The sequence below is a fragment of the Aotus nancymaae genome, unplaced genomic scaffold (genome assembly GCF_030222135.1).
Source record: "Aotus nancymaae isolate 86718 unplaced genomic scaffold, 86718_ANA_hifiasm-v0.15.2.pri h1tg000016l, whole genome shotgun sequence".
Lineage (NCBI taxonomy): Eukaryota > Metazoa > Chordata > Mammalia > Primates > Aotidae > Aotus > Aotus nancymaae.
The window spans coordinates 16,354,027-16,371,259 of NW_026988428.1; the positions used below are offsets into that span (position 1 = coordinate 16,354,027).

General features: G+C 32.2%; 1 protein-coding gene across 1 annotated transcript in view; it reads right to left on the minus strand.

Annotated features, from left to right (window-relative positions):
- The window catches only part of LRRIQ1 (leucine rich repeats and IQ motif containing 1), a 219,348-nt gene that overhangs the window by 179,300 nt on the left and 22,815 nt on the right, over positions 1–17,233 (minus strand). The window contains exons 9-10 of the mRNA XM_012442102.3: positions 11,146–11,298; positions 9,684–9,834 (exon numbers count right to left, since the gene is read on the minus strand). Of these exons, the coding sequence (XP_012297525.2) occupies positions 9,684–9,834; positions 11,146–11,298 (304 nt within the window). The remainder of the gene's footprint in view (positions 1–9,683; positions 9,835–11,145; positions 11,299–17,233) is intronic.

A 17,233-nucleotide genomic window follows, 5' to 3' on the forward strand; every position in this document is an offset into this window, starting at 1 on the left:
AGTCTATAGTTTTATTTTTTCATAGTATTCTATGCCTGCCAAAAAATAAAAAATAAGCAAGAAAGTAACACTATGTGACCAAAAATAAAGAAAAACCACAAGCAATAGAAACTACCCACTGGAAATCCAGATAATGAAGTTTTCGGACACAGAACATAACAAAATTTTGATGAACATGTTAAATACTTAAAAAGTTAAAATTAAATACCTGAATACTAGATACTATAAAAATGTGAACTGAATGTTCACAACTGAAGTGAAAGAAACAAGTAAAAATTCTAAAACCAAAAAACTACAACAAATGTAAACAACAATTTCATGGCTAGACTGAACATTATATTAGATACAGTTGAAGGACTAGGAAACTGTAAGTTGAGTTAAAAGAAAATATTCAGAGAAATACATGGAGAAACAAATGAAATACAAGAGAATTATGAGTATAATTATAAAAAATATACACATATAAGAGAATTATAGGACACACATCTCATATAAAAGACATAAAATATATTACGCCCTCTATATTACATTAAATATGTATTGTTGCATATAATAATTATGCCTATTAACATATATCAAATAATTAAAAACATGTATATTTGGAATTTTCCAACATTGAATAAAGACATTAAGCCACAGATTTAGGAGGCACAATGATTTGAAACAGAATGAATATTAAGGTAAGCAAAATAGACAAAGAAAAAATCTCAAAAACGGAAAAATAAAATAATATTTCAAGGATTAACTTAAGTCAGGTAAGCTAGAATACAATCAAATATATTTACAATGAAAAATTGTAATATAAATGATATGTCTATACCTCAAATAGACACACACACACACACACGTACATATGTGTGTTTGTGGGTATGTGTGTGTGCGTGTATATTAAAAACATATTTAAGCAAATAATATCTGAAAGAATTCATCACCAGCAGACCTACAATAAAGAAACTAGTAATAGTTGTCCTTTGGGCAGAAGGAACATTGTAGATGAAAGACAAAATAAAGAGCAATAGAAAGTTTATACCATATTATTACATAGTAATTCTACCATAGTACAGTAATATTATATTACTATTGATGAAATATCTATAGTAACCTAAAAAAATAGAAAAATAATATATAACTGGCAATTCAAGAAGAAAAATTAAATAATTTAAAACCTCAATCAAACCAAATAAGGGAAAGAAAATTTAAAAAAAGGTAGAGCTATCAGAATAAAAAATAGTAAGATAGTTGATTTAATCTCAAATATATCAATGATTACATGAAATTATTGATTATGTCTAATTAATTGCTAAGGACTAATGGCTACAAATCACAGCTAGAGTTTGTTAGCCAGTACAGATAAAACAACAACAAAATCAACAAATTTTCATATTACAAAAAAGAGATAAACTAAAAACAAAATTTGTAGAAATATTTTAAGTAAAAAAATAGAAAAAGATACATCATATGAACACTAAACTAGTGGTTCTCAAAGTGTGGTCCAGAGACCTCCCAGAGATGCTTTTAAAGGTTCTGTAAGGTCAATAATGTTTTCATAACAATTCTAAGATGCTATTTGTGTTTTTCACTCTCATTAGCTCAAGGGAGTATAGGGGAGTTTTCCAGAAGCTGCATGACTTGTGATATTATAGCAAATTGACTGCAGAGGCAAATATGAGAACCCAGATGTCTTGTGTTAAGTTAGATATTAAAGAGATTTACAAAACTGTGTAACAATACCCTTCTTCTCACTATAACTTTTTGTTTAGAAAACAGGCCCATTCTCAAACTAGGTATTTTAAGGTAGACAAGTTACTTAACTTCTCCAAACTTCAGCTCTGTTATTTATAGAGTGATGGTGATTTCACCTAACTAAGAGGATTAAAAATAATATTTTAAAGTAGTATATACAGGATTTTCACATGATAGCTACTGAAAATGAAAGCTATTATTATTTCCCAATAATTATTCTTAATAAAACAAGGAGTTTATAAATTTGTGGTGACTAGATAAGGCTTCAAAGAGGGCTATTTAAGTCCAATATTAAAGGGGAAAGAGAATATTAACATACATTCAAAAAAGTCTATTCACAGTAGACTTTTAGATTAAACAGTAACTGAATCCATAAATGCACTTGGATGAAAGCGGGGAAGGGGGTTCTAGATGTTAATGAAGTTAGAGTAGGTTGCTACCCTTTGCCTTTAAATCTTAAAAAAAAATTATTTTTTATTTTTTTTATTTTTTGAGACAGGGTCTCACTCTGGTACCCTGGTTGGAGTGCAGTGGTGTGATCTCAGCTTACTGCAGCCTTGATTCCCCCAGGCTCAAGTGATCCTCCCATCTCAGCCTCCCAAGTAGCTGCAGCTACAAGCATGCACAACCCTGCCCAGCTTATTTTTTATTTATTGTTTATTTTTTAGTAGAAATGAGATCTCACTATGTTACCCAGGCTGGTCTCGAACTCCTGAGCTCAAGCCATCTGCCCAGCTTGGCCTCGCAAAGTGTTGTGATTACAGGCGTAAGCCACCATACCTGTCCTAATTTTACACATTCTTTATGTCAAATAGAGGCTGACAACTGAGCAAAAAACAAACTTATAGCAAGACCTATCTTAGCCATTAATTCCTTAACACCTCTAAGAAAACTATTCTTTCCCAGTTAAAATATTCGATATTTCTTCCCCTGCCCCATACAAAGCAAAACAAACAATAGACACAAAAATATTAAAGAGCCTTTTCAAAGGACTTAAATATAATAAAAATAAATATAGAGGCTTGCTTAAATATTCTTTAGCTTACTGGTTAAATATATTCTTTTAAAAGCTCTTTTAAAGCTTCCTAGATCTCACAGAATAAAACTTCGGTGTGTTTACTCTTCAAAGGGCCCATGCCCACGGCAAAATTAGCATTCAGCCATACTTTCTACAAATATCAATTTCAAATAATTCTTCCCACAGAAATGAGCCAATGGTCTAATAAAACATTCCCGCCACAGGGAAGAAAATTTTGTAAGGAACAGCAAAACTAAAAATGTTAAATTAGGCTGGAGGTTTTTCACTAAACAAATGTTTGACGGAGATCAAGCTCCTTCAGCTATTCACTGATTGCCATGTCTGATGGTTTTTCAGACATGAAAAATACTAATATACTAAGTTGCATTTGAGATGTTTTAATTTTAGGGCAAAAGTACTTCAGAATTATACATGTTGTATAGAAACAGTAATACTGAAACAGGAATCAGGAAACTTGGATCCCAGCCCTGCCTCTGCCATGAGTTAGATGAAAACTACGTGGGTCTGTGTTTTTTAATCTGTAAAGTAAGCAGCCTAGACTGGCAGATACTTAAGACCCCTTTCAGCTTAAGCATTGTGTTGCCCTCCAAAACTAAAAAGTAAGCTAGCACCATCTAGTGGACTAAAAAAAAAAAATCACTAAATAAGTAATAGTGAAAAAGATTCTTATAAGCAAAATGTCTAGAGATCTATTTATTTTTCCTCCCAATGATTGAAAGACAACATTTGAAAGCAAGAATTATTCCAGGCACTATGAGCTATGACATAGCAATCAAACCTAGGCAAAAGTGCTGAATTATTTTACAACTGCATAGTTTAATTAGAATGGAAAACATTCATAACTAACTTCAAATACATTGCCTTAAAAAGATTGACACATTCACTATTCTCATTTACTTAAATGCAAATAGTAAACATCAAATAAAATATATATTAATATATTCTAATAAAAAGAATAGAGTTAGCATTGCATATTAACTACTGTGATAACTATAGCCCAGTAAGAATTAGAAACAAATTAAACCTGAAACTACAAATGTGAAATACTGTGGTATTGCTTCCAATTTTATTTCACCTCCTTAAGAAATATTATAGCATGGAATAGTAACTCACTAACTTATAAACACAAATCTATCTTTGTGTCCCTTCATAAGAGTTCTTAGCATCAATATATCACTGAAAGACAAAATCTATGGTTTTCACTTAGCTCAACCAGAATCTCTAAGCAGTTCCTGAAGATAAAAAACAGACTCCAACTGCTCTTCAGAAAATCTACTTTCTCATGTATACTATTCTTTCACTCAATAAACAGAGTTTTCATTGTACCAAACAGACACCAAAGAAGTCTTCTACCTTGTGTGCTCTGTGAGAGATGCCTCAGGTTCATCAATTAATACTATGGCAGTTTTCACATAAATCTTGCTGATATCCTATCCCAGGAAATCCACTACTTACAAAAAAAAAAATCCCATACCGCACTGCTGGCAATGAAAATGAAGTAAATGGGAATGCAAGCATTTCTTTTTTACAAACAGCCTTTTTGTCTTTTTAAGTTTCCTTCAGCGTGTGCCAATATGGTAACATACATTATCAATGCACTTGCCTTCACTCCAACAACAATAAAGTTATTTTAAACTAAAATTTTAGAGTAAAAATATTTGTACCAAAACTATCAGTATTTCCATATGGGAGAAGCCATAGGGATCCCAAAGCAGGCAGCACAAGAACATGGGCAAATAAACACATTAGAGCATATTGTATGTTATATTTTCAAAAGTGTGCCTTGAAATGGTTGCAAAATAAAGCTTACTTTGTGAAAACAGCTATATTTTACCCACATTAAAAAAATAAAGGAGATGATGGTTACTGCCTAGATCCGATTCTCCCCAGACCTCCTTCAGAAATTCATAAAGAGTAGCAAAATAAAAAATAAACACAATTTATAATTCCATTATAAGTGGGAGATAAGAAAATTATTATCTGAATTTTTTGTAAGTGAGGTAATATCTAGGACCAACATAATCCAGTTTGAATCCAGACCTGTGCAAGGGATAAGAAGTAGAGGTGCACAAGTGATGGCAGACTCCATGTATCGGCAACAAGGTTTTATTCCAGAAAGAGAGAATAACCTGAGTAGGATGATAGAACTAAAATCAAATATATTAGTTGAATTAATAAACACAGTGGTTATAGCTTATATGAGAAAAAAACATTTTAATTTAGAGCAAAAACAAAACCTAAATCTATACTGTATAAAAGTCAATGTCTAAACTTGATTCAAAAGGTTAAAAATAAAAAAGATGGCCAGGTAGGCAAACACAAATAAAAATAAACCATATTAGACAAGGTAGAATTTAGTTTCAAAGGCATTAAAAAGAAAATGAAGGCAACATAATAGTCAAAGCTAAAATGGCAGCAACTTTCATAAAACAGAAACCAAAGAATTTACCAAAAAATAGGGTGATTAATAACAGGCAAATTCACAATAACTCAACTTCTTCAGTCCAAAGTAAATCAAGCAAACAGAACAGCTTTAAAAAAAAAAAATCAGTAAGGTAGATCGTATACATACAAAATATACTCTTTAACCCAATAATAAAAAATCCTGTCTTGTTTTCAAGTACACCTAAAGCATTCATGAAAATTGACCACATATTAGATTAGCAAGAGAGCCAAAATAAGTTCCAAAAACAGAAATAGCACAAAAATTATTTTCTGGCTATAATGCAATAAAACTAAAAAGAATCACCAAAAAATGATCTTTATATGGAAATTTTAAATCTTAGGTAAAAGATTTTTTTAAACCCTAAAATTATAAAATTGATGAAAAGATCTACATGTCAAAAGTTACAGACTAAGCATTGCTCAGAGGAAAATCTATAGATTTAAGTATTTATGTCAATAAGATTGAAAAAAAAATAAAAATAATTGAATTAAATATTTAACTCAAAATTAGAAAAGAATAGCATAATAAACAGAAAAAAAAAAAAAGCCAAGAAACTAGTATTATCATATATTTGTGGTAAAAGTACTAAATGGAATGATATGGTTTGGTTGTGTCCCCACCCAAATCTCACCTTGAACTGTAATAATCCCCACATGTCAAGGGCAGTGGCAGGTGGAGATAACTGACTCATGGGGGAAGTTTCCCCCATACTGTTCCTGTGGTAGTCAATAAGGCTCACAAGATCTGATGGTTTTATAAATGCACAAGCCCTTTGCCTGCCACCATGTAAGATGTCCCTTTGCTCTTCCATTGTCTTCTACCATGATTTTGAGGCCTTCCCAGCTATGTAGAACTGTGAGTCCACTATACCTCCTTCCTTTATAAATCACCCAGTCTTGGGTATGTCTTTATTAGCAGCATGAGAACAGTCACAACATATACAAAGGGAGTCTGACACTATCTTCCTAAATTGTAGATATTTTTTGGCCCAATGATACAAATTGCAGGAAATTAACCTGAAGACATATCTGACCAAGTATGAAATTAAATAGATGTCATATTCATTGTGGTAATGTGGAAGATTGGGAACCATGCAATATCCATCAGCAAAGCAAAAATGGGAAAACTCTGGTCCTTTCACACAAGAATATTAAGTAGCTATGGAAAAAGAATGTTATAAATTCCATAATATGTTGTTAAGTAAAAAAAGCAAGATAAAAACCAGTGCTTAAAATATGCTACATTTTGTGAAAGAGAGGCTTAACATACATACATATATTTCCTTAGATATGTGCACATATGTAGATACACACATATATGTTTTGCATATGATATATGTTATATATGTACATATTATACAAAACTTCCACATATAAAACTAAACGGGGGGAGAAGAGTGAAAAGGACAGGGACTAAAGCACAATATCTTCAGTATGCTTTTTTAATATAGTTCTCATTTTGGAATCATGAATCAGTATTACACATAAAAGTAAAACAATCAAATCAGAAAAGTGAATTAATTTATCAAATTAGTTAATTTAGTGAACTAAATTATCAAATTTATAGCATATCCCCAAAGATAAAGCATTTCAAATGATTTTATAACATACTGTTTTAATCGCATCTGTTTGGGACAGTGCAAGGACAAAAAATGTAAAGAAATCTTAAAATTAGTAAGTTATATCGTCCATAGTAATAGTGGCATTGTTGTTTTAATGATATTTTATAGATAAGACAGGCACGTGGTTATATTATCTTGCTGTAAACCGAGGAACATAGTGGAAGAAAAAATGAATACAGCTATAACGTCTAAAGCATATATGCTATCTTCAATTCAAGTACACAAGACAAAACAATTAGAGTATCAAAACAAAAAACAAAGCAACTGACTGAAATATTCTGAGCTATAAAAAATGTGTATTTTCATTAGAATATTTAGAGCAAGAGAGAAGACTAGAACAAGTAGTAAAACAAAGTAAATAAATAAACAAAAAATTTGGCACTACTGAAGGTAAATAGGGTCACTAAGACCTTACTCTAAGAATTTGTCAATTCAATAGTAAGCGTCTAGGCCTGTCATTCTGCCACAAACCATTTCAGGGTAACAAAATAGTTCTGATTAATTAAAGATTTTATAAAATCAAATTAAAGAAATGATCAAATAGAAAACTCACAAATCACATCCTCTGCTGCATTAATTGACCCAGGTCATATTAATCAATGAATGAACATTAGATGAAAGGTTGATGGAGAACTTCATAATGGAGTGTTTAGACTATCATCAGCTATACCCAACACTCAATTGTAGCATCAATAAAAGTAAACTGTCAAATACTGTATGAATGCTGATGTAATGAAATATAAAGCACAGAACACCACCCATAAAGAATTCCTATGAAAGCATCTTACTTTTGAATTTAATCAAACCTTTTTTAACTAACTTCAATTTATAGAAAATACAGGGCTTAATGAAACAATTTTAATAAAACTAACAAAAAGTAAATGGACAAAGCCAGAAGGCAGGATATTCTGTAAGACAATTCACACAGGTTCTGCAACAAATCAATGGTGCAGGAAAAAAAAAGTGGTAGGAGGACTGCTGCAGATTTAAAGAGATTTCAAAGACCCAGATAAATGTAACATATAGTCATTATCAATGTTATGATTCAAATAAACCTAGACATTTAGAAAATTAGAAAAATTTGATTATGTGCTGTCAGTTGATGTAAGGATTCATTATTAATTCCATTATGTGTTATAATGCACTGGAGTTAAGAAAGAGAGGGCCATATTATTTAAAACTCTCTCCTGAAGTATGAAGGACTGGAATTTCACGGTTTTGGGGATCTGCATTATGAAAGAAAAAACAAAATCAAAACTAAGAAAAAAGTAAAGATGATATAAATGTTTAATATAAATAATGATTATATGGAATTTCTATGTATTATTCTACATTTATAAATGTTTGAAATTTTCCACAATGAAAAGAGAAGAAAACAAAATATAAGCAAACAAGCAAAACTAATAGTAGAACCAGGCCTAACATAGAAATTAGGCTTACTTCTATTCGCCTATCTATGCTTATTCTACTCTGATACTTCAGTCTAGATTAGACTTTGTAGTGATTATAAGACTGAAAAAGTAAACAGTATGGTATCCTCTGGGAGTCCAATATTTCAAGCGTTTGTACTATAACAAAGTAAAGTTTTAATCCAGTTCCTAACTTTTTGGCAACCCTTGATTTTTCATTAACCATTATTAAGCCCCTACCAAGGCCCTTGATAATTTCATAATGAATGAAGTAATAAAAAACAATAGAGAAATTCAAGCCAGGAGGTGAATAATATGATACATTTTTTGTTTCAGAATCATCACACTGGCAATAATGCAGAAGTAACTTGAGCTGAATTTCAGTGTGTAGAGAAGAAGGAAGTTGGGTGATAAGAGGTGAAAGCAAACACAAAACATTCATTCTTTCCCAAAACTTGACAATAAAGGACAAGAAGAGAGAGGAGACAATGATAGAACTCAATGTGAGGTAAAAGGAAAAGTTTTCCTTTCATTTTATTTTTTGTTTTTATGTTCATTTAGAAATGTGAGAGAAAGTCCACAGCAATAGAAACATTTTGACAGAAGGCTGATGAAAAATAATAAAGTAAGGTCCAAAGGGGCTGATGGGAATATTTATAAAAAATAGGACTAGCCAAGTGTAGTGGTACATGTCTGTAGTCTCAGCTACTCAGGAAGCTGAGGCAGGCAAATCTGTTGAGCCCAGGAGTTCAAGACAAGCCTGGACAACATAGCAAGACCATATCAAAAAAAAAAAAAAGATAAACTTGGGTCCACAAAAAATTTACTAAAAAAAAAAAAAAAATAGAAAGACTGGTCTTTAAGTAAGAAAAGAGAATTTCATTTCTACCTATATAAATTATAAGATATAAGGAAGGAAGTCAATATAGTTACACAGATATGCAGAGATAGCTCTGAAGGGACTGAGAAGTTTAGGGAGATTCAGCCTGATGAATCCTTTCATGTGGTTTAGTAACTTTATCTAAAGAAGGAAAGATTAGTATAAGTGATGTATGTAGCTAACGAGAGTGGTGATGAAAACGGTTTACCAGCAAACAGTTACAATTGCTGGGGCATTTGGAAAGCATATGACCCATAGAAACATCATGGTATGATAGCAAGGTGTTATATTCCAGTAGAGCTCAGATCACTACTGGTTGTAGGAAGAGAAACAGAGAAGTAAATATACTAACTTAGGGGCCTGCTAACAACTACAGAGTGGCCAGTGGTGGGAGAGCATATTCCCTTTATAGATGTTAAAAGTAATTTTTATTTTTCTAATCTAGATTTTAAAAGCATAAGATAAATAAAATATGCAGATTGGTGATGAAACAAAATAAATTATGAGAAATAAATGTTTAAATATTAAAATTTCATTGTTCTTACCAATTCGAGTAATTCTATTATGTGAAAGTTCAAGACATTGAATATTAGTGCAGCCATCCAAACCATGAAGAGAAGTCAGTTGATTTTTATTAAGAAGAAGAACACAGAGATTTTCCAAATTTTCACAGTCGATAGCCTCAATATGGTTTTCCTGAAGCAAAGAATAAATGTAATTAGTTTTATTTCAATGGCTTATTAATGAAATATTTAAAGCTTTCAAAAAGAGGAAAGATGAGAAAGGATCTCCAAAGTAGTATCTGAGTCTCTAATTTCTAAGATAACCCTGCAAATCCAGCAAATAGTATAACCCTGTTATACTATTTGGATGAAAATATTAAGTAAACTAATAAATAATCAATTTTTAATTTATTTACAAACATTGTTTTAAAATACAGAGGATAAAGTATTTTAAACAATGTAAGTTCTAAAAAGTGAATATATTTTCATTCTTGTTTCTCCTATTTTGAATGGGAATGACTACTGTTGTTAATCAAGCCCTGTCTCAACATTGTATGTGGGGCAGCAGTAGATAATTTTTAATTTTAGATTGCAGACATCTGAGTTGAGAGAACTTCACCTCAGTGGATGAATCCAAGGAACTGGACCTGATAAACCTCATCTTTTCCTGGATCTGATTTAGATGAGAAAAGCCTGTGCTTCAAGCCTGAGCCTGATGCCTTAAGTGAATGATACTTTGGTGTCTTTGGATATGAATGTTTTGCATGTGGGAAGGAGGTGAGTCATTAGAAGCCAGAGGAGAAGTTGAATAGACTGCTACTTTGGTAGGTCCCAGTAAACTTCACAAACCAATATTCGGATATCCATACAGTCCCCTTCTACATGACCTCAGGGCTTAGCCATAAAACATTAGCCAACATGATGTAAGCAGATGCTTTATAAACACTTGCATACTGCAGCTAGTCTTTTAGGAACACTCGCTCTTGAGATCCTGCCACCCTAGAAAGAAGCCCAAGATAGCCACGAGAGATTCCCATATCCAGACATTCCTGCCAAGGCAGCAGACATAAGGTAAGTGATTTAGGACATTCTAGCTCTAGCTTCCATCTGGCTGCAGTTACATAAGAGACCCAGTAAATACAATAGAAATCAGAAAAAAATGCCCAGCGACGTTTGGGCACAATTAATGGCCCACAGAACCATGAACAATAAGATGGATGTTGGCTTAAACTCCTAAGTAATACAGTCATTTGTTGTGCAGCAAAAAGTAATGGAAACAATGACCGTATTAGCTACAAAAAAAGTTAAGTCATTTTAGGTCATGCCATCCAATAAACTTCTTTCTTTGCATCTAAAAACTTTAGCATACTACCTGATCTCTTCAGACCCTGAATTACAAGTTAGTTTAGTAATTGGTTTTTCAAAACTATCATTTCTGAAATGTAAACATGAATTCATTTTGTATTTTATTATAGAAGAAATAACAGTAGAACAAAGAGCATACCTGTGCATCAATGTACTTAAGTTTTTTACAATTACTCAGACTGTGCAAAGAAGTTAATCCACAGCGTCGAAGGGATAGAAATTGAAGATTTGTACACTCTGCCAGTGTAGAGAGAACACAACCTGGTAAATCTTGAAATGTAACTGTTGTAACCTAGAAGAATCAAGAAAATTTGAGTGTATAGTGTTATTTAACAAAACTGAATGTAAACAATATTAGCCTTACAAAACTGTTTAAAAAATTCATTTAAGAAAACTAATACTATACGTTGGCTGGGCATCGTGGCTCACGTCTGTAATCCCAGTACTTTGGGAGGCCGAGGTGGGTGGATCACGAGGTCAGGAGTTCAAGACTAGTCTGGCCAACATGGTGAAACCCTGTCTATACTAAAGATACAAAAAATTAGCTGGGCGTGGTGGTGCACACCTGTAATCCCAGCTACTCAGGAGGCTGAGGCAGAAGAATCGCTTGAACCCAAGAGGTAGAGGTTGCAGTGAGTCAAGATTGCATCATTGCACTCCAGTCTGGGTGACAGGGCAAGACTCTCAAAAAAAAAAAGAAAAAAAGAAAAGTAATACCTTATGTTGAAACCTACATTTATTAACAACTCAATTTGTTAAGCTATCTGGTCTCTTTTGTTCCCCGCACAGGACAAAATGTTGCAACCATCTATGACAAATTCAAGTCCAAAGGTAAGATACATAAAAGCAACAACATAATCATGCATTAGCTCACTTGCTGATTTTTCACCATTTTTTTATTTTTAAAGAGGTATGGACTTCAAATTATACTACAGAGCTATAGTAATCAAAACAACATGGTACTGGCATAAAAACAGAAACACAGAAAAATGAAACAACACAGAGAACCCCAAAACAAATCCATACATCTACAGTGAACCCATTTTTGACAAAGGTGCCAAGAACATATGTTGGAGAAAGTACAGTCTCTTCAATAAATGGTACTGGAAAACACTGGATATCCACGTGCAGAGAAATAGAATTTGACCCCTATCTCTTATCACACACAAAAATCAAATCAAAATAGATTAAACACACTTAAATCTAAAACCTAAAACTATGAAACTGATAATATATTTTTTAAAATTGAAGAAACTCTCCAGGACATAGGACTGGGCAAACATTTCTTGAGTAATACCCCATAAGCACAGGCAACCAAAGCAAAAATGGACAAATGGAATTGCATTAAGAAGCTTCTGCACAGCAAAGGAAACAATCCACAAAATGAAGAGACACCCAAAGAAAGGGAACAATACTTGCAAACTATCCATATAACAAGGGATTAATAACCAGAATATATAAGAAGCTCAAACAACTCAATAGGAAAATGTCTCATAATTCAATTGAAAAATTGGCCAAAATTTGAATAGATATTTCTCAAGAAGATATGCAAATGGTAAACAGGCATATGAAAAGGTGCTCACTGATCATCAGATAAACGTAAATCAATACTACAATGAGATATCATCTCACCCCAGTAAAAATGGCTTATGTGCAAAAGTCAGGCAAACGCTGGAGAGGATGTGAATAAAAGGGAACTCTCATACACTGTTGGTGGGAATGTGAATTAGTACAGTCACTGTGGAGAACAGTTTGGAGGTTCTTCAAAAAACTGAGCTACCATAAAAGATCCAGCAATACCAATGCTAGGTATATATCCGAAAGAAACAAAATCAGTATATTGAAGAGTTATCTGTACTTTCTCTCATGTTTATTGCAGTACTATGCAACATAGCCAAGATTTAGAAACAACCTAATAAGTGTTCATCTATAGATGAATAAATTTAAAACATGTGATACATATACACCATAGATTACTATTCAACCACCAAAAATAATGAGATCCTGCCACTTGCAGCACCATAGATAGAATTCAAAGTCATTAAGTGAAATAAACCATGCACAGATAGATAAACTTTGCATATTCTCACTTATTTGTGGGAGCTAAAAGTTAAAACAAACTTATAGGATTAGAAAGTCAAATGATGACTATCAGAGGCTGGAAGGGTAGTGGGGTGGGGTTGAGGAAAGTGGAGATGGTGAATGGGTGCAAAAATATAATAAGATAAATGAATATGATCTAGTATTTGATAGCACAACAGGGTGACTAAAATCAATAATAATTTATTGTACATTTAAATATAACTAAAAGAATATAATTGGATTATTTGTAACACAAAGAAAACGTAAATGCTTGAGATAATGGATACTCCATCTACCATAATGTGATTATTATGCATTATATGCCTGAATCAAAATATCTCATGTATCCTGTAAATATGAATACCCACTATGTACCCACAAGAGTTAAAAATTAAACAAAATCATTAGCTTTTATAGCATTTTCATAATTTGGGCCTTCCATTTAAAGTCTTTCATCTAGCTTAAACTAATTTTCATAGGACATGCCCTTCTTTATGTCAGCTTTGGCAAGGAATTTATGGTTAAGTCCTCAGAAGCAATTGCATCATAAACAAAAATTGACAAGTGGGGCCTAATTAAACTAGAGAGTTTCTAGTTTAATTAGAAACAGTTTCTAATTAACAGTTTCTCTGCATAGCAAGAGAAACTATTAAAGGAATAAACTGACAACCTATAGAATGAGGAAAAAAACATATTTGTTGACTATGTGTTGGACAAAGGTCTAAATTCCAGCATCTACAAGGAAATTAAACTAGCAAGCAACAAGTAAATAACCCCATGAAGAAGTGGGCAAAGAACATGAACAGAGAGATATTTTGAAAGAAGACATACACATGGCCAACAAACATATGAAAAAAGGTTCAACATCATTACTCATCAGAGAAATGCAAATTAAAAACCACAATGAGATACCATCTCACACCAGTCAGAATGGCTTTGGCTAAAAAGTTAAAAAATAATAGATGTTGGCAAGCTTACAGAGAAAAGGGAACACCTGTTTGTTGTTGGTGGAGATGAAAATTAGTTAAGCCACTTTGGAAAGCAGTTTGGAGATTTCTCAAAAAACTGAGAGCTGAAACACCACTCAACCCACCAATCCCATTACTGGATATATACCAAAAGGAAAATTAATCATCCTACCAAAAAGACACATACAGCGGTATGTTCATTGCAGAATTATTCACAATACCAAAGACATGGAAATCAACCCAGGTGCTCATTAGCAGTGGATTAGATTTTTTTAAAAAAGATAGTACATATATAGCCTGGAATACTACATAGCCATAAAAAAATGAAATCATATATAGCAATATGGCTGCAAGCAGAAACCATTATCCTAAATCAACTAACACAGAAACAGAAAGCCAAATACCACATATTCTCATTTATAAGTGTAAACTAAACGCTAAACATTGGGTAAACAAGGACATAAAGATAGGAAAAACAGACACTGGGGAAAACAAGAAGGGGTGGAAGGAAGTGGACAAGAGTCAAAAAACTGCCTATTGGGAACTATGCTCAAGGCCTGGGTGACAGGTTCAATCATGCTCCTAATTTCAGCATCACACAATATGTGTTTATAACAAATCTGTATTTGTACTCCTGAACTTAAAATAAAAGTTAAAAATAAATACATTAAGGAAAAAAATCATTAGCTTGATAGAAATAATCTTGTATATATCATACTTAAAATTATAAAAATATTATACTAAAATTAGAAGCATTATTATTTCAAACAACACTGGAAAATTACAAAATTTTAGAATGCAGTAACTCCTCTTTGTATAGAACATTTCCTGTGCATTAAGTTAAACTAAAAGTTTTAAATTTACATATTTATGTAAGTAAATTGAAGGACCATGTGTTGATGGTGATATAAAGAAAAGAATTAGCCTACTCTGTTTTAAGTAGCAAAGGCAATAATTAAAGACAAATAAGACTTCCAGTTTCAAAATCAATTTAGGAATTATATATCAATTATATATCATCTAAAGCAATTTTGAAACAAATTTATTTTTAGTAATTTTTTCAGAAAGAAAGTATATTCATCAATTTCTATGGAGATAACTTCTATGTATTGCCTATTTAATCTATAACAAACAGATAAAAATTCTGTAATTGGAAAACTGGCCCTACATTAAAAATGAAAACATTATTTAGAATTGAGCCCTTAAAAATGGAAAATTCAACAATTACAGCTGTATAGTAACAAATGCTACTTAACATTATATTATTCAGTGTGATTTAATAACATGCTGCTTTCAATCAACTATACAAGCACAATTAAGTTCTAGTTATTTATGATGTGGCAATTTCTGTCCTTTAATCTTTTTACAGCACAGAAGTAACTGCTACAGTATCCCTGTTAGTGGTACTTACTTTTGAATATGAGGAGATTCATATTCTTTAATTGAAGCTTCCTCCTTTTCATTGAACATTTAAAAAGAAGATTTATACTATAGCAATATATTCTCTACTCGACTGTAATTTTTCCAAACATATGAGACCAAAATAAATGTTTGTATTAATTATTCATACACGCATGAAAATAATCACATACATAAAAACACTTTATGCTTCAAAAATTAAGGTCAATATAGAACTAGTAATCGTATATGTTCATTACTGTATGGTCAACTTGAAAAACAGCAATTGGAGCATAATGGGTGTTGGGTAAATATTTCTTAAATAAATAAATGAATAAACTTTCCTGGCCTGTGGCAAAACTCAACTATATTTATAGCACTCATACTTTCTTTTTCTTACATTTTTCTTATAAAGAATTATGTAAAAACATTCGAAAAATTATACTTTCAGGTCTCATGACTTGAAAATAAACTATCCCACCTTTAGAAGTTATGAAACATTTATTATATTCATATTATATTATATGAAACAGATTCTAAATCAATTTTCTACTTAATCATCAGTATTTTCCCAAATCCTTCACAGCCCATTGTAGATAAAATTCCCTAACACAGCAATATACTTTTTTTTTTATAATGAGGCTGTTCTTTTTTTTTTTAAAGGAAGAAAGAAAGAAAGAAAAAGATTGAAGAAGAGAAAAAAAAGGAAGAGAAAGAGAGAGAGAATGGGAGTATTGCTTTCTTGCCCAGGCTAGAATGCAGTTTAGAAATGGGTATTGAAAACCTCTTTTATACCAATAATTATACTTAATGATGTAGACAGGAAGGAATAAGGGAAGAAAATAAACAAGCAGCCAACCAATATTTCATTTAAATCTGTGAAATGCTATGCGATTACTGAGGAGTGATTTACTTCCAATTATGTAGTCACTTTTGGAATAGGTGTGAGGTGGTAATGTGTGTTTTGTGTATTTAAAGTGAAGAGTTCTATAAATTTTTATTAAGTTTACTTGTTCCAGGTCTGAGTTCAAGTCCTGGATGTCCTTGTTAATTTTCTGTCTCGTTGATCTATAGAATCATTAGCTCTTCTTGTTACATTGATCCTTTTGCCATTATGTAATGTCCTTCTTTGCCTCTTTTGATCTTTGTTGCTTTAAAGTCTATTTTATCAGAGGCGAGAATTGCATCTCCTACTTTTTATTTATTTGTTTATTTTTACTCTCTGTTTGGTTGGTAAATCTTCCTCCATCCCTTTGTTTTGAGTCTTTGTGTATTGTTGCATGTGAGATGGGTCTGGATGCAGCATACCGATGGGTTTTGGCTTTTTGTCCAATTTGAATATATATGAGTTTAATCCTGCCATTTGATGCTAGCTGGCTGTTTTGCCCATTAGTCGGTGTAAATTTTTCATTGTGTTGATGCTCTTTACTTTTTGATATATTTTTGGAAAGGCTGATATTCGTTGTTCCTTTATATGTATAGTGCTTCTTTCAGAAGCTCTTGTAAAGCAGGCCTGGTAGTGGTGAAATCTCTAAGTACTTGCTTGTTCGCAAAAGATTTAATTTTTCCTTCGCTTGTAAAGCTTAGTTTGGCTGGATATGAAATTCTGGGTTGAAAGTTCTTTTCTTTAAGGATGTTAAATATTGGTCCCCACTCTTTTCTGGCTTGTAGGGTTTCTGCTGAGAGATCTACTGTAAGTCTGATAGGTTTCCCTTTATGGGTAACCTAACCTTTCTCTCTGGCTGCCCTTAGTATTTTCTCCTTCATTTCAACCCTAAT